General features: G+C 40.1%; 1 protein-coding gene across 7 annotated transcripts; it reads right to left on the reverse strand.

Moving 5' to 3' along the window:
* Window positions 1-15,936: 15,936 nt before the first annotated feature.
* Window positions 15,937-25,922, reverse strand: ZNF706 (zinc finger protein 706). 7 transcript variants are annotated; one of them, XM_025394257.1, is made up of 6 exons: window positions 24,621-24,918; window positions 23,835-23,878; window positions 21,545-21,665; window positions 20,495-20,631; window positions 18,858-18,965; window positions 15,937-18,111 (listed from the first exon to the last, which is right to left on the reverse strand). In XM_025394257.1, the coding sequence occupies exons 4-5, from the start codon at window positions 20,627-20,629 to the stop codon at window positions 18,870-18,872; spliced, it is 231 nt and encodes a 76-aa protein (XP_025250042.1). In that variant the 5' UTR covers window positions 20,630-20,631; window positions 21,545-21,665; window positions 23,835-23,878; window positions 24,621-24,918; the 3' UTR covers window positions 15,937-18,111; window positions 18,858-18,869. The 7 variants fall into 7 exon arrangements, with proteins under 7 accessions (XP_025250042.1, XP_025250040.1, XP_025250043.1 ...); XM_025394255.1 differs by lacking the exon at window positions 23,835-23,878 and having other exon boundaries at window positions 24,621-24,924; XM_025394252.1 differs by lacking the exon at window positions 24,621-24,918 and having other exon boundaries at window positions 15,942-18,111; window positions 23,835-24,514.
* Window positions 25,923-26,764: the final 842 nt, after the last annotated feature.

The raw sequence follows: 26,764 nt of genomic DNA on the forward strand, positions 1-26,764 counted from the left end.
AAATCAGTACTTATTCCTGCTCTGCCTAAGTGCCATGAATACCAAGGCCATTGTCTATTTTGTTCACTGTTATAACCCATGGAATGCACTCCGTAATTACTTGTTGAGCAAATTATCATACAGATGCTTTCCTATTATCTCATTTTAGCCTCAAAACAACCCTGGGAGGTGTATGTATTATCTTCATTTTACTGGAATTCAGATCAAGTGACTTTTCCAAGGTCACTTGGTACTCTCCAATAATTCAGACACCAAATATTCAAGAAGCATGTCTGCCAGGGTCAGAAAATTCAGTTGCTAACTGTTTGGCTAACATTTATTGAATACTCTAAGCCAGTGGTCTACAATGTTTTTGGCAATAGGTACGGGTTTTGTGGAAGACAATTTTTCCGTGGACAGGGCTGGTGGGGTGGGTAGGGTTTCAGGGTGATTCAAGCACATTACATTTATTGTACACTTCATATTGTTATTACATTGTAATATCTAATAATTATAAAACTCACCATAATGTATTAATAGAATCAGTGGGAGCCCTGAGCTTTTTTCCTGCAACTAGACAGTCCCATCTACGGGTGATGGGAGACAGTGACAGATCATCAGGCATTAGATTCTCATAAGGAGTGCGCAACCTAGATCCCTTGCATAAACAGTGCACAGTAGGGTTTGCACTCCTATGACAATCTAATTCTGCCACTGGACTAATGGAACTCAAGCAGTAACGCAAGCAATGGTGAGTATCTGTAAATATAGATGAAGCTTCGCTTGCTCGCTTGCCTGCCTACCCCTCATCTCCTGCTGTGCAGCCTGATTCCTAACAGGCCAAGGACCAGTAGGGGGAACTCTGCTCTAAGCACATAATGATTTTATCACATTTGAGACAGAGTTAACTATTACCACCACCCCTACTTTACAGATGATAAAACCGATTTGGACGGCAGAGTGACTTCCCTAAGGCCATACAGGGAAGGGTTAAGGTTGAAACTACAATATAGGTCTCATTCAAAATTCATGCTCTAAATTCTTACTCCATTTGGCTTTTTTTCCAATAGAAAACAATCATTCCTCCTACAAACTACTTTTTTTTTTTTTTTGACAACATGATGGAGTCTCATTTTGTCACCCAGGCTGGAGTGCAGTGACGCAATCTCGGCCCACTGCAACCTCTATCTCCCAGGTTCAAGTGATTCTCCTGCTTCAGCCTCCTGAGTAGCTGGGATTACAGGTCTGCATCATGATGCCCGGATAATTTTTGTATTTTTAGTAGACGCAGGGTTTTGCTATGTTGGCCAGGCTGGTCTTGAACTCATGACCTCAAGTCATCCGCTGGCCTTGCCCTCTCAAAGTGCTGGGATTATAGGCATGAGTCACTGTGCCTGGCCCAAACATTTAACAAAGAAAAACAGTGTATCATCTTTGAGAGACTAATGAAAGGTCGATAAAATAAATCTGGTAGAAGTATAAATCACAGAGCAGAATTGTATTTTACCTTTCATTAAAGGAAAAAAAAAGGATCTTAGTGTTCAGACAGTGGCTTGGGAAGGAGATGAACACTGACTGATATCCAGTCATTGTCAGTGTTCTGTTAACACTGTTACCAAAGACTTGAGGCACCCACTTTAATAAAAGTCTCAATGACAAAAGAACAAAACAAAATGGGGCCGTGTCCTCTTGGGCTGCAATTAAGGAAAATCTATGTGTATAAGAAAGAGAAAGGGAAGGTAGTATAACACATAAGAGAGCTAAGCAGAAACATGGGATGTTTTTCCTGAGGCTTGGTGTCCCCATTAGTTTTACATTTGACCACTTAATTCACATGTCACATTCCTGTGATTTAAAAAAAAAAAAAAAAAAAAAAAGGCCAGGCACAACGGCCCATGTCTGTAATCCCAGCCCTTTGGGAGGCCAAGGTGGGCGGATCACCTGAGGTCAGGAGTTTGAGACCAGCCTGGCCAGCACAGTGAAACCCCGTCTCTACTAAAAATACAAGAAAAATAGCCGGGTGTGGTGGTAGACGCCTGTAATTCCAGCTACTTGGGAAGCTGAGGTGGCAGAATTGCTTGAACCCGGGAGGCAAAGGTTGCAGAGAGTCAAGATTGGGCCACTGCACTCCGGAATGGGTGACAGAGTAAGGCTCTGTCTCAAAAAAGAAAAAAAAAAAAAAAAAAAGCCAGATGTGGGTTTTTGGATTATCCACCGATGTGCCTTTAGCTGAAGTTAACACGGATAGAGATGAACATTCAAAACACAGTATTTCACTATCAGCAGGGCGCAGGCCAATCAGAGTAGATCCTGCACCCTGTGTTGGTGCATGGTGCAGCCAGCATCCTGCTCTGCCAAATGTCACCCCTTCAGTTGCTGGATTTCAAAGGGGTGCAACAGGGTACAGGGTGGCTGAGGGAGTACCCACTGGGGTCAGGCCTGTGACCTTATTCCCATCTGGGTAGAGGTATTTCCACAGGGTCACTGGCACAATCATAGTGCTTTCTATAGCTAAAAATCAGCTCTGGATACAGGTTAACTGGGCACTAATTTCAACCCTTTAAGCTAAGTGAAAATGTTTGACATTGAACCTTCATTTTTCTTTGTTATTTTTTTAGGCGGATCTTTGCTCTTGTCGCCCAATGGTGCAATCTCGGGTCACTGCAACCTCCACCTCCCAGGTTCAAGTAATTCTCCTGCCTCAGCTTCCTGAGTAGCTGGGATTACAGGCATGTGCCACCATGCCTGCCTAATTTTTTTCTTTATTTAGTAGAGATGGGGTTTCACCATGTTGGTCAGGCTGATCTCAAACTACTGACCTCAGGTGATCCACCCGCCTGGCCTCCCAAATTGCTGGGATTACAGGCATGAACCACAGTGCCTGGCATTCGTTTTTCTTTAGATAAGTTATTTTAATGCAGAACCAGTTTAGAATACAACAGACGCAAACCTCTATATTTTGACATAAAGGTCACTTCATTGTGTTGGTGCATTAAAGTATTTTCTTTGAAATTCAAATTTTTGCTTTTAATCTGTCTTCTCCCTGGAATCTGACAGTAGCCACAACAATCCTCTCCAAGTGGCAGGTTTATTCCCTTAGGCCTATAATTAGACTTTCAAGAACTAAACAAGAAAATACCAGTAAACCTCACTTTATGTAATCATGCAATCAAATACTCTTTATGCAAATGGCATTAGAAGGCTGGGCTATGACATCAACTGCAGGCTCGCCTCCCTTGCACAAGGAGCTTCTGCATATGCCAGTGGGCTATGGCATTTCCTTAAAGTGGCAGGCTCTATTATTAACAGCCTTTCATGACCCAAGTCAGTTAAAATCTGGTTTTATATTGAGTTGGTGAGCTTTGTAGTTAGAACTTTTAAGGTGTTTCAAATCACAGAAGCTTGGTTTAGTTTAGAAGCAGTCTCTGTCAATAGGATGGTCACTGGTCAGAGGAATTTTTCCCTTTGGATGATGCAAGCAATCATTGAAAAAAAAAAAAAAAAAAAGAAGGGAGTTTGAATTTGAAAACCAAAACTCAAACTAATCAACCCACCAGATAACAAACCAATCAAAATCAAAACAAAAGGAAAACCAGTTTCACAGTATGAATGGAAACATACGGGACTTTTACTTATTTGATACTTGTCTGCATTGTTTGAATTATTAACCATGAAGCATGTTATTACTTTCATAATCAAAAACTACCCCCAACATGACTAGTCAAGAATGAGATACTATGAAGAAAAGTTCCAGAGCATTTACGAGCTGAGAAAGGCATTTCCCATAGCTATCAATTCAAAATCTAAGAAACCTCAAGTATTTTGAACACTTACACCTCTCCAGACTGGACACCCTGATGTAGCAATGTATCTTCATAACCACCTCTTCCAGAGAGTATTACCTTTTAGATAACTAATGAGCTTTTTTAAAATAAAAAGTTTCTATTATGTGCAGCTATACAGCTAAATGCTCACAACTACTCAGTAAAGCAGATCATTTCAGAGATGAGAACAATGCGATTTGGAGACACGAAGTGAGTTTACTCCTCCAGGTCACTCAAATTCTAAATGCCAGAGATGAATTTGAACCTCGGTGAGAAAGTCCATGCTATTTTCTCTACCTCTGTGACTCTAAAATATCTTCTTCCTGCTATTGACACACAGGAAGGTGTATCTAGGGTCACACATGGGATTCTCAACCAGCTGGCTGCAACTCACACTCTGTTTTCCCCTCTCAAGAAAGTACACTGAAATGCTACTGAATGAATTTTTATAGAGATAACCTTGAACCCATTCTCATAAGTCTATAAACTTCAGTAATTTAAAATGCTCATTAGATAACTTCTTTCCTTGGGAGGCGGAGGCAGACGGATCACAAGGTCAGGAGATTGAGACCAACCTGGCTAACATGGTGAAACCCCAACTCTACTAAAAATACAAAAAATTAGCCGGGCATAGTGGCAGGCGCCTGTAGTCCTGGCTACTTGGGAGGCTGAAGCAGGAGAACGGTGTGAACCCAGGAGGTGGAGCTTGCAGTGAGCTGAGATCACGCCACTGCACTACAGCCTAGGCGACAGAGCGAGACTCCATCTCAAAAAAAGAAAAAAGAAAAAAAAAAGAGGTAACTTCTTTCCATAGCTAGAAGCCACACATCAGTGCATCGCACACCTCCTTGAAGAACTACTGCACCACACCTCAAAGGTTTTTACACTTTACAAAAGCACTTTTCCAAACTTAAAAAAAAAAAAGTCCTCCTCACAGTGCTGTAAGATGGGAGAAGATACCGCTTTAAAGCTAAGAAACCTAGGCCTCGGAGACTTTAGTCTCTTGCGGACAAACTGAGCGACAGCTTCTGAATGGCTCCTCTATCACTTCCCTATACAAAAACCTTTCCCACGGACACCTGGTTTCCAACCTACTTCTACCAGTGTAGAAGCTTTTGTGCATACTTTTAACCCAGACATTTCATGTCTAGGAATTTTCTCAAGAAAATAACCACAATCACTTTTTTTGACTGAAAAGAGTAAAATGGATCTCAGGGTTTAAACTGTTGATCAGAAAGGTTATCATATGGTCAGTATTATTCTCCTGTTCAACCAACAGTGAGTGAGTGGCTCAACGTGAGTTCTATTTTCATGCTACCAATAAAGTCTAGTGCATTTTTTTATATAAACATAATTTATAACTTTATTTTATAATTTCATAAATTGTTTTTTAAATATTACTTCATGTTAATGTGCATTTTATATAACTTACATATAAAGTTACGTTTTATATGTAATTAGTCATAAACTGCATGATATTTTGGTCAATGACAGACTACATATACAATGGTAGTCCCATAAGATTATAATGGAACTGAAAAATTCCTATCATCTAGTGATGTTGTAGCCTTTGTAATATTGTAGTGTGATGTGTTACTGGTGTTTGTGGTGATGCAGGTATTAACAAATCTACTCTGCTGCCAGTCATAAAAGCACAGCACACACAATTATATACAGTATGTAATACTTGATAATAAACAATTGTTACTGGTTTATGTACTTACTATACTATATACTTTTATTTTAGTGTACTCATCTCCTTATTAAAAAAAATGTTAACCGTAAAACAGCCTCAGGGAGGTTCTTCAGAAGGTATTCCAAAAGAAGGCATCATTTAAGTTATCACAGATGACAGCTCCATGTGTGTTATTGCCCCTGGAGTCCCTCCAGTGGGACACAATGTGGAGGCAGAAGACAGTGATACTGATGATCCTGACTCTGTAGGCCTATGCTAATGTGTGTGTGCTTGTGTCTTAGTTTTAACAAAAAAGTTTAAAAATAAATAAAAAACTTTAAAAACAGAAAAAAAAAAACCCCAGAAGATATAAATGTTTTTGTATAGCTGTCTGTACAATGTGTTTGTTTTATTACAAGAGTCAAAAAGTAAAAATAAAAAGTTTATTAAGTAAAAAAGTTAAGGCTGGGCATTTTGGCTCATGCTTGAAATGCCAGCACTTTGGGAGGCCAAGCAAGTTGATCACTGAGGTCAGTTCAAGACCAGCCTGGCTAACATGGTGAACCCCGTCTCTACTAAAAATATAAAAATTAGCCAGACATGGTGGTGAGCACCTGCAATCCCAGCTACTGGAGAGGCTGAGGCAGGAGAATCGCTTGAACCTGGAGATGGAAGTCGCAGTGAGTTGAGATCGTACCACTGCACTCCAGCCTAGCCAACAGCAAGACTCCATCTCAAAAAAAAAAAAAAAAAAAAAAAAACCACACACACACAACCAAACTTATACAATTCAAAAAAAAAAAAAAAAAGTTACAGTAAGTTAAGGTTAATTTACTATTAAAGAAAAATACTTGTAGCCTAAGTGTACAGTGTTTATAAAGTCTACAGTGGTATACAGGAATGTCCTGGGCCTTCACATTTACTCACCACTCACAGATTCATCCAGAGCAACTTCCCAGTTCTGCAAGCTTTATTCATGGTAAGTGCCCAATACAGGTCTAACATTTTGTATTTTTTACACTGTATTTTTTTTTTTTTCTTGAGACGGAGTCCCACTCTGTTACCCAGGCTGGAGTGCAGTGGTGAGACCTTAGCTCACTGCAACGTCCAACTCCTGGGTTCAAGTAATTCTCCTGCCTCAGCCTTCCAAGCAGCTGGGTCTACAGGCACCCACCACCATGCCCGGGTAAACTTTTTTGTATTTTTAGCAGAGACAGGGTTTTGCCATGTTGACCAGGCTGGTCTTGAACCCCTGCCCTAAGGTGATCTGCCTGCCTCAGCCTCCCAAAGTGCTGGGATTACAGGCATGAGCCACCGCGCCTGGTCTGCACTCAATTTTTACTGTACCTTTTTTATATTTAGATACAAAATACTTAGCATTGTGCTACAACTGCCTACAGCATTCAGTACAATAACGTCTGTACAGGTTTGTGGCCTAAGAGCCTCAGTCTGTAGTAGGCTATACCATCTATGTTTGTGTAAGACATTCTATAATGTTCATACAATGACAAAACTGCCTAAAAATGCATTTCTCAGAACATATCTCCATGGTTAAGCAAGGCATGACTCTATATAAATATGTAAAAGTATAATAGAATCACTTAGGTTTACAATGCTGAAGATCACAGATTAAGATGTTATACATAAATATGGCATAATGATTTCTAAATATCTTATGTCAATGTTTTAAATATAAATTGAGCTTATTGTGCCTAAAAAAATTTAACACCATCACAGTACCTTTTAAGCTGTGAGCATGTCTGCTAAACGATAGGTTTATTAATTGGTAATCAGGGCTTTAGGCCTCTTGGAAGGAAGCGTTGATCCCATATATATGGCCATTTCCTGTGTGACACTACTTGATTCAAATCAGGGGTCTGTATCTGCTCCTTCCTTGACCCTCAGCTTCTACTCCTATTTTCCCAAAACCATACTCGCTTGACCTTAGGGAAGCATCTGGGATGCTGACCACCACTGTTGAGAATGTATTTAACCCACACACTGGTACAAAGCAGGCACTCAATCAACGGATGGTAGTTCGTGACCCTGACAACCCAGCCTCAAGCCCGAACTCTTCTCATGTCTGAGAACCTATATGACCCTGGTGCTCCTCCTACCTCTTCTGACTATTCTTTCAGTTACTTCTCCTAGCTCCTTCTCTACCTATCCCTTAGTGAGGGCTTTCCAATGTTTTAACTTTGGTTTGTTTATTCTTTTCACTACATACAGCCTTAAAGGTATGTTCCTAAGACTTCAACTTTATACAAATCTCTCCAGTCCCGACTTCTCTAGTCTCAGTATCATGTTTTTCATCTCATCCTGTGAATGCTTTATAATTACAACAGAAGTATGTGCATATAATTTATGGATACTTACATTGACAGAATAGTCAAGATTTTTTTTTTTTTTACTGACAGAACTTTATGATTTAAGTTGTAGAGTCCACTGATGAAGAATGATCCTGACCTAACCTATAGTAATAATATTGCAGCACCACTTGCCAGGTGATTAAAAATAAGTATTTCTAAACTAAGTTTGACATCTAGGAGCCTATTAAAATACTGAATATAAATATGCTCTATAGTCAGAAATGTATCTCAAATTCAGGTGTGATGAAGATATTCTGACACTTATTCTGACTCAATATTCTCTCCGTTTAAATTTATAAGCATCTGAGAAAGATAAGGACAAGTAAGATCAAACAGTTTGTATGTTCAAACAGGTCAATATAAGAGTAGCTTTTTCCACTTGACAAAACATGCTCAAAGCACATAACTACATCATGGGCTCCCAGCACTGCATTACTTAATGCAAGAGGACTGCTGAATGAGAAGGATCTCAGAGCCTATCTGATCCCCTATCAAATGACAGAAAACCCTGCTGCCCTGTCCCAGACATCACCAGATAATCCCTTTATTAAGAATTTTAGGGAAGGGGTGCTCATGCCATAAGGCAAGCCATTGTGATACTGGATAAATCTAGATGTTGTAATGAGATTTCTTACAGTGAGATAATTTCTATCCATGGCTTTCAGATCTGCTCTCAACAAGACAGCATAGCAACTTTCCAAATGTCCCCTTAGTAAACATGGTTTACAGTCGACTCACCATCCCTGACCTCCTCCCTGCATTGTGAGGAATGTAGACAGTGTTTCACTTATAAACAGCAGACAGAGACATTCGGAACAAAACATCAACTTCACAAGAAAACTGGCTCTCAATAAATAAAAATGTGTGATTAACATGTGTTCTCCTAAACTAAGATTGCATTCCTGTATTTTAAAGCAAAGAAGTCATGCTTGGCTCATAATAAGACTTTAATAAACTAATACATTGGCTCTTAACCTGAAAAAATGCCAAGACAGACTGCAGCCTATATTTTGTACTTGTAAACTGTAATTTTTATAAGTTCTAAATGGATTTAACATTTACTCCATTTAAACTGCTTCTTGTTTTTACTTTAGCCTTTCAGCCTGAAATCTTTCTGGATTGTAATTCTGTATTAGCTTTCCCTCCCTACTTTGTGTTATTTGTAAACTGGTAACACACATATTACACACACACTTAAAGCTGGCAGGATCTGAAACTCAACAGGTTAACACACATATATTAAACATCTGAGTGCAGAAATTCAAAATAAGTTTAAGGTCCATCCACTAAAATGTACTACTGCCTGTAGATAATCTTGCTATCAAAATTACTGTAAATTACTTTGCCTTTCTAAAATTGAGATGTATCATCAAGCTGTCCCTTGATTTCCTCAAGCATATTTTTACATGCAATTCAAAAAAGAAAAAAATACTTTGTAAACTATATAAAGTGTTCTACATATACAGTAATGCTTATAGGAGCCCTCCTCTTATGGCTTCAGTAATCTAAAAGAGTAAATCCAAAAAACAGTTTATTAAAAAGTAATCTATAAAGCAATGAGAATAGTTTGTTGCAATTTAGGGAATGCTACATTTAAAGACAATAGTTTCATGCTGTCATAAACATTAAAGTAGACACAAAAATAAGACTACTCTTGTCCCAAGGATAGTAAAGAACAATAAAATGATAAAAAGATGAAAGGTCACGCCCAGTGACTTTGAGGGTTACAAGGAGTGATCCTATCAGATTAGACAGCATTAGAGAGAGGGCACAGAAGAACGGAAGAAGAAAAAGAGGGCATCCCAGTTAAGATGCAGAAAGATTGTGTGAAGGCAAGAAAGGCATAGTAAGAGTTACTCAAAGAACAGCAAGCAATTCACTCAGCAAGAGGATGGGAACAAGTATGGCAGAAGGGGCTGGCTGGAAGCACATGCTGGGGTCAGACTGTGTGGAGGACCTATCAATCACAACCCAGGAGTATGTGTTCATCTGTATGTGGGCCAGGGAGAGCACCTAAGTGCTTCAGAGGAGGGGGCTGTGACTTGAACTGTGTTTTAGAAGAATTTCTCTTGTCGCAAAGAAAACAAACATGACAAGGGAAAAATACTAGAAATAAAACTACACATGAAATTAGTCCAAGGCCTAACTGAGGAAAAAGGAGATTCACAGTAAAAAGATAACGTACTTATTTACCTAGATACCAAGGGCAAACTTATAATTCTGCATTTTCTTCAATATTCTCTTCTGTGCTTTTTAGAAAATCAAGACACAAATTACTTATTCTCCAGTCTTCTGGATAGCTTCCTATGTGTATCACTTTCCTAAATTGACAGTGGTTCAGACTTAATGTCAAATTCTGCAAATTCCTATAGCCTTCTGAGTTGTAATTCATTATATGTCCTTTTAGTATTTCATCATATTGGGTTCATTTTCACAATGAGAGTTTTACAAAATACACAGCAAATAAATAGGAGTTGCTTAGTGAGTGCTAACACTCATTCCTTGTTATTACTGCTTAACTGAGAACAAGTAAATAAATTTCCTTTACTACTTTTTAGGAACTTTTTGCCCTTCTAAAATTTAGTCTCCTGACACTATTTTTTTTTATAGTTTGTAGTCTTCTTTCATATTTATTACTGTATATTCCTTTTCCCACAGTGCTGAGGTTCATGAAAAACAAACAAACAAAAAAACAAAAAAAAATCAGCATTCGAGTTGAGCCCTGAAGAATAAGTAGCATTTCCACAGCAAGAGACCAGGGCTGAGTGGGGGAGAAGAGAAAGTATTTTAGTCCTAAGAAAAAGCACAAGCAGAAATGGGCAAACGTGAGAAGGGTATGTGTAAAGACACACTGTGTTAGTTTCAGTAGAGGGAGGAGGGAAAGGAAGATAGAGGGAAGAAAGCTAACAGCTACTGAGCACTTACGATTGCGCAGGTACTTATACTCATTCTTTCATTTGCTTGTTAACTTAAAACAATCATTTGAGGTAGGTATTAGTTTCTGTATTTTTTTTTTTTTTTTTTTTTTGAGACAGAGTCTCACTCTGTTGCCCAGGCTGGAGTGTAGTGGCACGATCTCAGCTCACTGCAACCTCTGCCTCCCGGGTTCAAGGAATTCTCTGCCTCAGCCTCCCAAGTAGCTGGAATTACAGGTGCCTGCCATCACACCTGGCTAATTTTTGTATTTTTAGTACAGACGGGGTTTCACCATCTTCGCTAGGCTGCTCCTGAACTCCTGACCTCCTGACCCACCCGTCTCGGCCTCCCAAAGTGCTGGGATTACAGGTGTGCACCATCACGCCTGGCCAGTTCCTGCATTTTATAAGGTGACTGAAGATAATGTAACTCAGAAAGGTGAAGTAACCTGTCCAAAATGAGCAAGGGAAAAGCAGAGCCAGATTTGAACTTAGGTGTTTCCCATTTTTCTCACTGGGTCATTCAACTACAGCTTTAAATTCTTATGTTTGGCCATATTCTATCCTATTTAAGTAAGAAACACTGTTGCTATCAGAAATGCTCCCAGCTATTCAAAGCAAGGCTTGAATACAGTCTATTTTGTTACTATGAAAATCCATATACATAAATATTAAATAATAGAACCTAATATAGATCCCAAACATGAAAGGTTATTTTCTTACTGTAACTTACTAAACTGACTTAAATCTAATAAAAATACTATTTCTTCATAGCAGTCAGGTAACAATAGAAAACATATTTCACTAGTCTTGCATAAAAAATATGCCTTAAATGCAAACTGTGGATTTATACTTTATCTGTTAAGGCTTCCAGCAAGTGGTGCAGACAGAGCCTACGATTTCGTTCTCCATGTAAAATAAGTTACAGGTTTCATAACTCTAGTTATCTGGCAACTCTCAGTTCTTTCAAGTTTACTGTGGATAGCAGATTGAATATAGTCAGAAGGCCCCAACAAATAAATGGGCAATGGACAATTCACAAAATATAAACAGTATCTGGCTAACAAATGTAGTTAAAATATTCCTGCTCCACTAGAAATCAAGGAAATATACAAGGGTTAACCTACCAAATTCAGGAAAAAGTGCTAGAATTCAAACAAAGGTAATGCAGTAACATGCAAAACATCATTGGTCAAGTATTGTCTGGTCCTACATACTATATAGTCTGCAACGCTGGTTCTGTCATTTGCTATTTTAATGAAGCATTGTACACTTTACAGAAGAACTTTAAAGTTTTATGATGTGTAATTCTAAATGTAGAAACAAAGTCTTCTGCACAAATTAGAGAAAACTTAAACGTCCAACAACAGGAAAATGGTTAAAAAAATGATAGGTAATCTACCCAATGGATCATTATGCAGCCACAAAAATTCCACTTAGCACAGTCAATAACACGAAAAACCCACCTGTTATGTTGCTAAATGAAATGGCAAAGTACAAAGACATCATATGAAAAAAGTGACTACAAAATTCAAAAACATGCACTAACTTAAAAAAATCTATGTGGTAAGAATGAGAGAAGAGAGAGAGACAGAGAAAGAGACAGACATGGACACTATTCACCAAAATGTTTTGTACTGGTAAATTTTTAAAATTCAACTTTACCATAGTCTTCAAATTTTTATATATGAGATATATTTCAAAATATGTTACTTTTTTTTTTTTTTTTTTTTTTTTGAGACTGAGTCTGGCTCTGTCGCCCAGGGTGGAGTGCGGTGGCCGGATCTCAGCTCACTGCAAGCTCCGCCTCCCGGGTTCACGCCATTCTCCTGCCTCAGCCTCCCGAGTAGCTGGGACCACAGGCGCCTGCCACTTCGCCCGGCTAGTTTTTTGTATTTTTTAGTAGAGACGGGGTTTCACCGTGTTAGCCAGGATGGTCTTGATCTCCTGACCTCGTGATCCGCCCGTCTTGGCCTCCCAAAGTGCTGGGATTACAGGCTTGAGCCACCGCGCCCGGCCAAAATGTGTTACTTTTATAATGAAGTAGAGGACAAGAAATGCCACGTACAGCCACACTGTAGTCTGGGGTTATTTAGTGCAGGGACAAACATCCCTAAATACAGCTTTTTGGGCCCTAGTAGTATCATCGCATTAGAGCACAGCAAAATTCTTGCCCTTTAATCTACATTCATAATAACCTAGAATAACTAAAAGTGTTTTATGGATAGTAAACTGTTAAATAGAGAAACATACAAGAGGTTGTAAAAAGATCTCTATCAAACCAGTATCAACACAGTATTTCATTAATAAATATAAATCTTCCTGACACACTTGCATCATGTCATTCCCTGCCCCCAAACTCTGAAAGAGACCCCAGTGTCAGGAGTAATTTGAACAATTTTCTAAAGTGTGCACGCACTGCACAATCTCGTCCCATTCTAATGATTCTCCCCACTCATATCCATGGGATCAAAGGCTCTCATTCACAAGCCTTGCGCTCAGGCTGGCCTACTCACTTTGTCTCAAAGAAACTTTATGTACTTTTGCTCAATCAGCCACCCACACCTTGATTTCCCTATTCCTTCCTACTCCTCCCTCAGCTGACTCCCCATACTCCCAGGCACAGACTGCCCTCTTTAACCCACAAGCCATCCTATACACACATAAACACATACATATACATATACCTCATTAAGTTATTGTCTATAAAACACACCAAGCACTTAGCCATATAGCCTAAAATTATGTAAATAAATATATGTATTATCTCCATAACACATCTGAATTTCCAAAGATTAGGGAACTTTGCTATATTTCTTTGTATAAAACATTGCTTTTATGTAATACTTTATAGCTTACAATGCAACTTCACATACATGATTTTCAATAAATACCTTAGTGACTTAAACTTCTCAGAGTTCATCCTAGAAAGATCTGGGATAAAGATATTATTCCTGTCTACAACCCTCAAATAAAATTAGTTAATGATAGCATTAACAATTACTTTATACTGAAGATATCCCCAAGTGAATATAAAGAAATGACCAGGCCGGGCACGGTGGCTCAAGCCTGTAATCCCAACACTTTGGGAGGCCGAGACGGGCGGATCACAAGGTCAGGAGATCGAGACCATCCTGGCGAACCCGGTGAAACCCCGTCTCTACTAAAAAAATACAAAAAACTAGCCGGGCGAGGTGGCGGGCGCCTGTAGTCCCAGCTACTCGGGAGGCTGAGGCAGGAGAATGGCGTGAACCCGGGAGGCGGAGCTTGCAGTGAGCTGAGATCCGGCCACTGCACTCCAGCCTGGGTGACAGAGCGAGACCCCGTCACAAAAAAAAAAAAAAAAAAATAGCCAGGCATAGTGGTGGACGCCTGTAATCCCAGCTACTTGGGCAGGAGAATTGCTTGAACCAAGGAGGCAGAGGATGCAGTGAGCCAAGATGGCACCACTGCACTCCAGCCTGAGGGACAGAGCAAGACTCCGTTTCCAAAACTAACTAAATAAATAAATTGGAAACTCTGGAAGGCCAAGGCAGGGAGATCACTTGAGGCCAGGAGTTCAAGACAAGCCTGGCCCACATGGTGAAACCCGGTCTCTACTAAAAGTACAAAAATTAGCCAGGCGTGATGGCACATGCCTGTAGTCGCAGTGACACGGGAGGCTGAGGCACAAGAATCGCTTGAACCTGGGAAGCAGAGGTTGCAGTGAGCCGAGATCACGCAACTGCACTCCAGCCTGGGCGACAGAGNCAAAAAAAAAAAAAAAAAAAAAGAAATGACCAAAGTCTGTCTCTGAATGTGCGGATTTTAAATTTGGAGCCATATGGTATTCAAAGAATAAAAGCTAAAAAATGGCTATTTAAAAAAAAAAAAGGATACTTCGGTAAGACAACTTATCAAAAGAACATTTAAAATAAAAAATATTTTCAATTTAACATGGTAATCTACAATCAAAAATGACAGGTTGAACTTTTATTTTAAAAAGTCTTATTTTCTTTGTTAAGTAGACAGATATTTTCATTAAACCTACAAACTGAAAGCTCTTAAGATTTTTCTGAAACTTTTACAATAAGTAAAATTAAGGTAGCCTAAACTATTTCAGAATGTAAAGTCACAGTAAACACAACTCCCTGGTGTTGATCTTCATTGCCATACACTGTTAAAAAGTACATGACCAAAAAAGTCCTCTGACCAAAACTAAACCAAACACTTTCCAAAAAAACCAGAAATCTAGTACAAATGAATTAATTCAGACTGAGCAGTTTAAATACAGTATTTCAGCTATAGTTTGGACTGTGTTTGATCACTGTGTTATAGAAAAAGGCCTTTACCCACATTTTAAAATAGGTACAGTATATTACATATACTTTATATATATATATATATAGAGAGAGAGAGAGAGAGAGACAGAGTCTTGCCCAGGCTGAAGTGCAGTGGTAAGATCTAGGCTCACTGTAACCTCCACCTCCCAGGTTCAAGCCATTCTCCTGCCTGAGCTTCCTGAGTAGCTGGGATTATAAGCATGTGCTACTAGGCCCCGCTACTTTTGTATTTTTAGTAGAGATGGGGACTTGCCATATTGGCCAGGCTGGTCTCGAACTCCTGACCTCAAGTGATCCCTCCACCTCAGACTCCCAAAGTGCTGCGATTACAGGCATGAGCCACTGCACCTGGCCACATTACATATATTAATGAAAATTAAAAACATGGGTTTTCTTAGGTAAAATAGTAATGTTGATAAATTCTACCTTATGCCACATCTCAGGTTTGAATTATGATGTCATTAATTGCCTATACAGTGTCTTTAATATTAAACTAAAAGTATAACTTCAAATCTTACAATATCATCAAGGACTTATCCATCCAATTCAATGAACTGACCTAAGTATTTTTCATAATTGTATTTTTATGTTAATAGCCAATCACTTCCCCCTTTCCAACAGTTCACACTTATTCTATATAGTAAGCTTTCAAAATGACAAATTTTTTTCCACCCAAGTATTCTACAGACCTCAAAAAGGCAGACTACAGGGAAAACAACGAGAAATGAAAGAAATCTCTTGCTACCCTCACATCTACCAAGCTATACTTAAGAGCCAATTCTAAGTTCAGAAAAAAAAAAAAAAAAAGTGGGAATATAAAAACCTCTTAAAATGTAGAAGAAATTAGACTAGTTTAGTTTTCTTTAATATCTTCTTTAATAAGACATTACAGCACACAACTGAGCCCCCAGTGTGTCAGTTAAACATGGGGATGTATATCCACATGAAGAGAATGGAAACAAGTTTAATCTTAACCCCATTCCTTTTGGCAAGTAATAGAAATACAGCATACAAATGGACCAATTCTCTCTCAGTGTATTTTATCAAGTCTTTGAAGACACCATAACAGTTTTATAATGAACTCTGCTGCAATCTGTTAAAGAATCTTCAAATTAAATTACAGGGATGTTTGGTTTTTAACTCAAACACAGTAAAACGGGGATTGTACTAATAATCCCCTCATGAACTATAAGGATTAATATGCTCACGTAAGATCAATGCAGCTATTTCCCTGTCACTGAGATAATAGTGTTAAATATGGTGTCTTCAGCTGCTTATAAAAAAGGGTTAAGTACAAGAAAAAACTTTCATCCTGAATTACAGTCACTAAAACAAATGAAAAAAAATTAAACCAAAACTTGTGAATGGTTTTCTATGATTTGTCACTGAACATAAACATACATATGCTCAAAGCGCTTTTTAAAAACTTTTAAGTTGTGATTTAACCAGAACTTCTGAAATATCCACAAGAAATTAGGTAAAATTCTAACGTTCTGGTAATCAACATAGTAGGAAACAACAGATATTAAATCTGAAACTTAGGAAATTAAATACACAAAATAAAAGGACTATTTTCAAGTAAGGGCATAAGAATAGGAGTTGCTAAGAAACTATCAGCACTGAAGCTTTTCCTTGGAAACATCTTAAACTTACAGGGAAGACAAGGTGGGCAAAATATGCAGAGCTACAAAACAAAGCAATGACAAGTTACAGCAGAAGAGGGAATGCATTCTGTAATCCACAGGATCAGATAAGTGGCTCTAAGCAGTTACCAGTAAGTATTTTAGTGTTCTTCCTATTATATTGAGTTAACAGCAGTTTTACAAGTTAAGAGTTGACACAAGCAAATTAGAAGAACTCTAAAATTAGCCTTCCGTAATTGGGTAAGATTTACCATATCCATCTGAACAAACCCATTTCCCCATCCTGAGATCTAAAAGAATGTGAATATTGACCCATTTTAATACTTTTCAAGTTCAGATGGAAGTCATACTGTACACCAGTCTTTGATTTTAGGAAACAGCACAAAGCAAACTCCTAAAATCAACAACTCACTTAGAAAAAAAAGGAGGGAGAGGGTTCTGGGAATTAATCCAGCCACAAGTCATTCCAATCTTCCTGTTAATGCAAAATCCATTTGTAAAAATGGCCAAATAGTAACTACCAAAAACCTCAAAAATTAATGTTTCAATTTTAAATTAAAGAATTTCAAGAGTTTTCAAAGAATCTAGTATCAAGATCGGCCTTTACCAGTTCACATTTGTTCCATATTTTGCATTAAACAATAGGTTTAATGATTATTTCATTATGGCATATACATCAGAACCTAATCTTTCAGAAGGGCTCACTGACAATCCAACTGCTTTTAGGAATTTATCAGTTATCTACAGGGTACACCTGACTGGCAGTTAGAGCCAGGTCATACTGCAATTTTAAATATTCCAACTCAAACACAGGAAATGATCAGAGGGGTACAATGACACATAACCGCAATATACTAAGGCAGCAGATAAGTCATTTTTCACCTAGAGAATCAGCTGCCCATAAAATCATATGCACAATTTTAATGAATGAGTCTGCTCTAGTTTAAGGAACCTGCCACTGAGCTGAGAGAGGGATATAAGAATTGCACTTGCAATTCTAGCTGATGAATTCATTAGATTTTTATAAGGCAAATAATGTGGAAAGTTAGAACAGAATTTCTAAAAACATTTATCCTGTGATGTCGTAAATCAAAGTACTATTTTATTAAATGAGTTATTTTACACAATATGAACATCAATATAATTACAGTTGTAAAAAAATTTTTTATAACAAGAATGGACTGATTTTCAGATTTCCAAATCAGAGTCAACTGTACATTTACACAGAATTGTCTTTGCATGAAGCCCAAAAGGGAACAGCATAAAAATGAGTGTTTCTGTAGCCCCTTTATTTTTGCTGATCAACAGTTTGTTAGAAAAGCAGCTGCAGGTATGTTACCTAAGGTCTGAGACAGTAGAAGAGTCAAAGGTGTCGTGAATCCACCTATAAAACATAAGCAAAATTTTCAATGAATGTTACCATTGCATAAATGCAACTTATATGCATTTCAAATAACTAAGAAGCAGCACTATGAAGATAGTATCTGGTAAACTTGTCAACTGGACTTTATATTCTGAACTTTGATGAATTTATTTTAAAAAGAAATAATTCTCAAACACACAACACACCCACCACCAACTCCACTATTTAGGGGGAAAAAATCCAACCAAATGTAATGTGTAAAGTGGTAACTTTCAACCAACAAATTTATAAACAAATTTATATAGCACATATCTACATTTTGCCCTATATTTTAATACTCAGAAGCTCTGCTAAGGGGATAGGTTGATGGGGGCGGAAAAGAAGAACCTCTGCTAAGTACTATAAGTAAACTAATTGTAAAGAGGTGCTCACGAACATTGGTGTACATTGTTTTTGAGAGGGAAACTCTCAAATATCTTTGTAATCACTATTTTCCTTAAACTGATACGTTTCTTCCATTCTTGGATCAGAGATGGCTAGCATGTACTCATCTCCCCATTTTTGGCTACAGTAGTAAAAATATGGATGTTTCAAAGGCAATGAAAGGAAACAGTCTGAAAAAAAAGGGACTAAGTTACACATTAACTTACAAAGAGGAAGCAATAAAATCTCAGAAGGCAGAAATTAATTTCACAATAACAGAAGACACTTTTGGTCTTGTATACAACCCTGATATTAACAAACCAATAGAAAAAGAGGTGAGTTACCTGTAAACAACCTTATGCCTGAACATCAGCTAATTCTGGAGGAAGTGGAGTCTTAGGATGCTTGCTCTCAAAGTGCTGCTTGAAGGTCTTAGGGTCTGGCATTTGTGTCTAACAAAAAAATCGTGCAAGAGAGAGCTAGACTTTATTTATGAAATAAAAATGTGTTACTTTTTAGAATCCTGAACCTTCTCAGGATAGACAATTATCACAAAAATACCTTTAAATTCCTACAACTTAGTGGCTAGCATATGAAGAGGGACTTTGTGGTAAAGAAATTCCTAACATTCCCACATTTCACATATAAAGAAAGGTAGGTCACATAGAATGTATTCTGCTTATCTGATTAACAGCAAACAATAGGTAACATTTACTGAACCCTTATTATGTTAAGCATGTTACCTTAATTACTACAGAACCTTCAAAGTAATCTTCAGCGCCTACTAGCATCCTCATTTTACCTGATAAGGAAACTAAAACCCAGTTTAATTTGCCCAAGACCTTATTTTAACTTAGTACTAGGTATGTGACCTCTCAGATACTATACTATACTGACTTCCCTTGGCAAGAACCTTCAATTATTTATTCTTAACCCATTCAATTACACAAAATATGAAATAGAAGTCTGTGGTTTTGAGTTTTTAAGTGTGTGAACTACTCTAGCACATTTAGATTAAGGCATTTCTTCATCATTCGTTGATTAAAATTTGCACCCTGCCTCTTTCCAAACTATCACAAGTTGCTCAATTTCATTATTTTGAGTGTACATGTAGTGGACTAACCCCATTGTGGTTTCCTTTGGTACTGCCATTCACTAACTTCAAGGGTAATGAGCTTAAACAAACAGACAAGAGGTTCTGATTTGGAGCTTCAGAAGTACTTCTTTGAGAAGCAGTACAGTAGTGGTCCAGAGGGTGGACTTTGGAGCTGAACTGCCTGAGTTCAGATTCCAGCTCTTCCACTAACCAGCTGGGAGACCCCACACAAATTGTTTAATTTCCATGAGTCAGTTTACTCTTCTGTAAAATGAGAACAATAAAAGTACTTTATCTTACAGGGTTAGGTGGATTAAATAGGTGAATACATGTAAAACACCTGGCTCTATGTCTGGCATATGGTAAGCACTCAAAAGTAGCTGTTATTATTACTGTTCTTCAAATCTAATAAAACACATTAATTCTAGGAAAAGCTCTCAACATGAATATACTCTATATGGTTTTACAGACATCCTAATTATAAAATTTAGTGAAGAAAAAGAAAAAAGCCAATTATATAGCCAGAGGTATATTTACTAGCATATTATATAGCTCTAAGAGTATAGTTTAGAGTTATATGATATGCTAGTGAAGTGTTTTATATGCCCTTATGAAGACATCTTTATTTTATATGAGGAAAGGGATTTTGTTTTGTTCACTCCTTTTTCCCAGGACCTAGAGATTTTTGCCTGGCCATAGGAGCCATTCAAAAAATGTTTGTTGAAAGGGTGAATGAAGATAGATACCTAAAATAATCAGCTCTCAAACCTACTATTTCAAGCAAAGCATCTATTTTTGTCATTTCAAAATTTTAATCTATAAAAACCAATTTATAATGAAAACTGCTCACAGGAGAGCTGTATCTTTCAATTCAATTCCCCTTACCCTACAGACAGTGCAGGTATATATTAAGGCAGCTTTGGCAGCAGCCTTTTGGTCATGTCCTTGTTTCTTCTTTTGTCCAGCTTGCTTTTTGGCATTTTTCTGCTGAGACTGAATTTTCTGCTGTCCACGAGCCATATCTAAAAACAGAAGGTGAAGCATTAGAGTGGCTTATTTACTCTAATACAGAGTAATCTAAGCATAAGAACGTTCTTAGAACTGAAGCCTTAAGTTTTATAGAAACATCTGGCAAATAAAAATGTATAGGTATTAAAATTCCCACACACAAATGCTACAAAAGTATCAACTGGCAGAACCCTGTGGAAAACTAGTTGGTAGTTGTTTATTCTATGAGCCAGCAATTCCACTCTTGGTATGTACTCAACAGAAATGCAAATGTTATGTACACCAAGACATGTACAAAATGTTCTGAGTGCCCATTCCAAAACTGGAAAAAATCTGAATGCCCATCAACAGTAATATGGATACACAACTTGTATACATATTTTTATAGTATTTATACAACGGAATACTACCCAGCATTTAAAAAATTGTGGCCAGCTGGGCGCGGTGGCTCACGCCTGTAATCCCAGCACTTTCGGAGGTTGAGGCGGGCGGATCACGAGGTTAGGAGATCGAGACCATCTTGGCTAACACGGTGAAACCCTGTCTCTACGAAAACTTCAAAAAAAAATTAGCCGGGCGCGGTAGTGGGCGCCTGTAGTCCCAGCTACTCGGGAGGCTGAGGCAGGAGAATGGTGTGAACCCAGGAAGTGGAGCTTGCAGTGAGCCGAGATCGCGCCACTGCACTCCAGCCTGGGCTACAGAGCGAGACTCTGTCTCAAAAAGGAAAAAAAAAATTGTGGCTAGGTGTGGTGGCTCACACCTGTAATCCCCACACTTTGCAAGGCCAAGGTGGGTAGATCGTGAGGTCAGGAGTTCAAGATCAGCCTGGCCAAGATGGTAAAACCCCATCTCTACTAAAAATACAAAAAATAAAATAAATAAATAAATAAATAAATAAATAAATAAGCCAGGTATGGTGGCGAGCGCCTGTAATTCCAGCTACTTGGGAGGCTGAAGTCTCCGGAGAACTGTTTGAATCTGGGAGGCGGAGGTTACAGTGAGGCGTGATGGCACCACTGCACTCCAGCCTGGGCGACAGAGGGAGACTCTGGTCTCAAAAATAAACAAACAAAAACAAACTGGTTGTATCTCAATGTTAAAGGAAAGAAGCCAGTTGTAGGGAATATACATTATTTAAAGATCAAAACAGGCAAAGCTAATCTACAGTGAAAGGGGTCACCTTGGAAGTTATGGGTAATGACTGGGAAGACAGGACATGAAGGGGACTTAGGGGGTTCTGAAAATGTTCTTGAATCAAGTGTGCTTACTTGTAAAAATTCATTGAACTGTACACTTAACATTTATGCACTTTACTGTCCGTAATCTTCAAAAGTTTACGAAAAAAGTTTAGCCCCCGCCATCATTTTACTTGATCACTCTGCAAAGTATTCATTGTGACTTGCGATTGTGATTTTTATAACTTTAAGAGAAATAAAAGCTGTCTGTTAATCCTTCTAAAGGAGACCTCAGAAATAGGTGGAAACTGTTCTCTTACTTAGTTTTCATAAAACTACTGTTATTAATTTTTTTAAAAAGTTGGTCTTGCTGGATTGCTGCACAAATTATAAAATGAGATTATCAGCCAGCCACTAATCCCAGAAGTTTCTTTGCTCTCTAGACGTCAGTTCCCAGTTGAGGGAATGAACTTGGTTAAGAGGGTTCTTTTACAAAGCTGAAAGACACCACTTTTTGTACCAATGATCTGACGTGAACCCAAATGGATTAAAAAAAAAAAAAAAAAATGAAGTCACTGAAAAAAGTTACTTTTACTTTTCCATTTAAATTAAGGGCTTTTATTCGATCACACAAGTTAAACCTGTTCATAAAGAGTCTATCATGAGTCTCAATTGCTTTTTAAATATATCAAAATTGGATCCTAAGTAGAATTCATATATACATATATATATATATATATAGTTTTGACTAGCACTGTAACTGAATGTAAATCATTGCAGGACAGGAACATACAATGGATTTGTATCAACTTCACCAGAGAAGGATGATGCTAGCTTCTTCTGACTAGGACCGTTAATTAGTTAATGGATATGAGGTCAAAGCATTTCATAAAAATTACTGAGCTCCTCCTGTTCCCCAAAAAAGGAAACTAAAAAAATACACTGATTGGAGAAGTTCCCACTAGCATTAAAAAAAATGAACTGAAAGTCAGATAAAATACAAAAGAGGGTCAATGTTTTTCAGGATAGTCAGCTGAATATTTCAACTGACGAAATATGGGTTTTTTATACTAAGCTAGCATACGAGCCTAATACATTTTTGTAACTGAAAATGTTTAGCATGCCAGTCTAATATGAGAACCCCATTCCCATCAAACAATGGTAAATATTACCAGCTGTTATCAGTCCTTAAAGACTAAGCTTCCATTTTTGCTTTAGATTAAAAAAAAAAACAAAAACAAAATCTTATTAATTCTAAGCTAAAAGGCACATTAAAAAAAAAAATGTATTTAAGTCCGATGTTACCGCAAGCTTACAAACCTATTCCCACGGAAACAGGTTTGGATACTTATGTATTATTTGGACGATAGTAGTCACGTGATCAACCTTTATGTATACCAATGTTTTGTAAGATTTTTTGTCTCAATGTCTTACTATCAGGACCTTGTAACAAAATAGTCAGTCCTCTCACACATCTTAACTCTTCGACACAATGTATTTTCTGTATGTTAATACACTGATTTTGTGGGAAACTTTGTTTTACGTTGAAAAAAAAATCTTCAAAAATGGTAAGCCACTAATTTCAGAAGTTTCTTTGCTTTCTAGAAGTTACTATCTATTTTGATATTTCCATGTAGTGACTCGTACAAAGCAATGTCATTAGATACGCAAAATTATTTTTAACTTTTGCACTTAGGATTTTCCCTAAAATATAACATTACACAATAGATTTAACCCATTTTCCATTGTCACCAAACAGCAACCAAAAAGCCCGAAGAGACTTAATAAATAAAACCAGGTAAAGGAAATGGAATCAAATAGACTAAATGCATGAGGTAGGCCCCTAACTTCTGACAACACGCCGCATCGATTTCCTTTCTGAAAGCAGAAATTCAAACGAACCAACCACCTGCTTTTGGACAGCTCAACTTAGGACTTGCTCTCAAGCCAACAGAATTTTCTACAAAATCGTAGGCAGCTCTAACCGCTCCTTGAATTAAATGGGACAAACTGGAGGGAAAAAGTCATTTACAAATACCTACATGTTCGTTTTTAATGCAACTCTCAGTGTGGTTTTCCGAGGGGGCTGCAAAGATGGAAGTAGTAGAAGAAACGAGTTCTAAAATGAGGCGCTCTCGTAGGAGGCAACAAGTAAGCACTGCCCCAAAGCTCCTTTTAAAACCAACACAAATGAGTAACAGAAGAAAAGGATTTTGGGTCCAGGAAGTAGGCTCATTCTCCATAACCATCTGAAAGGAAGAGGCCCAGGCAGCGCTCCACATCCTGACCCTAGCTTTTAACACCATCGTTTTGGGGAGAGGAGAGGAGGAACGCACCCAGATTGAGGTCTCCACCCAACACTTCTCCGACCCCAGCTGCAGCCTGGCGCACCTTCCTCCCCAAACCCGCCTCTCCCACCTTGGAGACCCCTTCCTCCTCCCTGACACCAAAGGCCACGCAGCCCCCATCTAGCCAGTTCTCACGGACCCTGGTACGAGACGCGCCTCCCGGAGGCCGAGACTGCCCGAACCCCGGCCCCTGCGGCCACCGGGAGCGCCACACTCCGGCAGCCGACCGGCGGCTGTCGCCGGGGATAAGGTTACCGCTCCGCTTCCGCGGCTGGCCTGCTACCCGGCCACCTGCAGGGCCTGGCAGGCGCCCGAACTCACCCTCCTTCCCGCGGTCCGCGCCGGGCCGGGCCCCGCCGCCCCCCGCGACCCCTCGCGACTCGCGGCAAGTCCCACGGTCCCCACCGCCCCCCGCTGGCCGGCCCCCGCCCCGTTTCCCGGGCGTCCCGCGGCGTCAGCACCGCCCCCGCTGCCGCTCACCCGGGCCGGGACAGTCTTGCGTCGGAGAGACCGCACAGCGCGAGAGGGCCGGGAGAGGACGCCGGAGGGACAGGAAGGGGGAGCGCGCCCAGCACCGCCGGGGCCTCCTCCACCCGCTCAGGAGGGGAAACAGGAGAGCCAGGAGCACAACAGCCCGCGCCTCGCACGCTCGCCACCGCCGCGCGCCCGCCGCCGCCTCAGCCTTAGGGGAGGCCACTACGCCTCGTGCCCGCGCACGCCGTGCCGCTCTCCCCGGCGCCCCCGCCCCGCCTGCTCCTCGCAGCCCCGCCCACTTGCCTTCCTGCGGCGGCCTCCTCCTGGCCCCCAACCCCTCTCGCACGCCTGCGCCCTGGCCGGTCGCGCGGGCCAATGGCAGCGCGCCCCTATTACATAAGCGCGAGGGGCGGGCCCTGGTGGACACTAACTTCAGAGGACGTCGCCCTCTGTCCCCAGGCGCTCTTCCCCTCCGGCGCGCTCTGTCCCGGCGGCTTCTTCACCCAGCCCTGGGAGTCACGTGATCCCGGTCCTGGCTGGTGACCGGGCCGCGGCGTGTTTCACAAGTCGCTCGCTCACTCGCTCATCCACTCGGGCGGCGGCCGGGCCTCAGGCCCTGCGCCCCTTTTCCAGCTCCTCCCTGGCTGACGCGCCGGTCTCGGCGTCGCCCTCCTCGGCACCGGCTGAGGCGGTGGCTCGGGAGAGGATCGCGGGGCCGCGGTGGCTGAGTCACATTCCGGGAGCCCCGCCACCCAGGACACCGCGGCCCCGGCCCCCAGCGAGCCCGGCGGCCCAGCGGCTCTGAACGCGGACGCACAGCCTTTGTTGTTTCACCAGCCGCCGTTTACCTCACTCCCATGGAAACCCCGGGTGTTTTTCCAAGCTGGGGGGTTTTAGTGAGTTCAAGATTCAAGCCTGAGCCCCATTAAAAATTGCTGGCTGGGCCGGGCGCGGTGGCTCACGCCTGTAATCCCAGCGCTTTGGGAGCCCAAAGTAGGAGGATCACTTAAGCCCAGGAGTTCCAGACCAGCCTGAGTAACATAGCGAGACCCACGTCTCAACAAAAATAAAATAAAAAATTAACGGAGCATGGTGGCCAGCGCCTGTAGTCCCAGCTACTCGGGAGGCTAAGGTGGGAGAATCGCTTGAGCCCAGGAAGAGGAGGTTGCAGTAAGCCGAGATCGCGTCACTGCACTCCATCCTGGGCGACTGAGTGAAACCCTGCCTAAAAAAAAGAAGAAAAAGAAAAATTGCTAGCTAGGCTTCCCTGAGGGGTTTAGTTTGACTGCTAACAATGTACAGTACTGAGTTGCTAATACTTTGGGGAATGGTTAAAGTTCTTTGGGCGCGCTCTGTCTCTCTCTGCATTTACAGGCAATGGCAGCAAACTGTCAATATCTGACTACAGCAATGACGATTATAACCGTGATTAAATTTGCTGATTATCTGGAGACAGTACTTTAGACATCAGCCTTATTCTGCATACTTACCGCCGCCCCCCGCCACATTAGTTTCTAATTAGAACTACTAGTGACAAAAAAAAAAAAAAAAAAGCGTTTGCATTGGCTGTTCTCACCTTGCCTGTAGTGCTGTTTCCCAAGTTTGCCTGTCAGTGCCCAGGAAATGTTAGTTGAATATTAATATATCCCAAATGACTTGGACTGGACTACAGATATCACAGAATTGTTTAAACTAGCCAGGAAGGAGTTAGCTGCCTATTGCGTTTGAGTGGAGAAAAATATGAAATGAAACATGGCATGCAGTTATCTGGGTGTTCAGTTCTCCCTCTTCGTCCTCATTTCAGCTTCTCTCACCTTCACTTTTTATGCTCTTCCTTCCTTCTTACAGTTTTAAATTACTCTCTAGTCCTAGATTGTAAGATTATTTTCATCACCGAATACGCAGTATGTTAAACAGTAGACATTGAGTAAATGGATACTGATCAAATGAACCGAGTGTATCTGAAGAGAGCAGCTTTTAAATTGACATATCATGAAGCTCTGGCTTAGTCACTAATAGTCACTATAACCGTAATGGTTGTATTAATCTGGTTGACAGAAGGATGAGGTACTTGTTGGCCCTGGAAATGGGAACTTCAAAGATCTGTGTTTGTCTAGCCATGAGTGACAGTAGACAGTGGAAAGGGACAG

Source organism: Theropithecus gelada, chromosome 8 (genome assembly GCF_003255815.1).
Source record: "Theropithecus gelada isolate Dixy chromosome 8, Tgel_1.0, whole genome shotgun sequence".
Taxonomy (NCBI): Eukaryota; Metazoa; Chordata; class Mammalia; order Primates; family Cercopithecidae; genus Theropithecus; species Theropithecus gelada.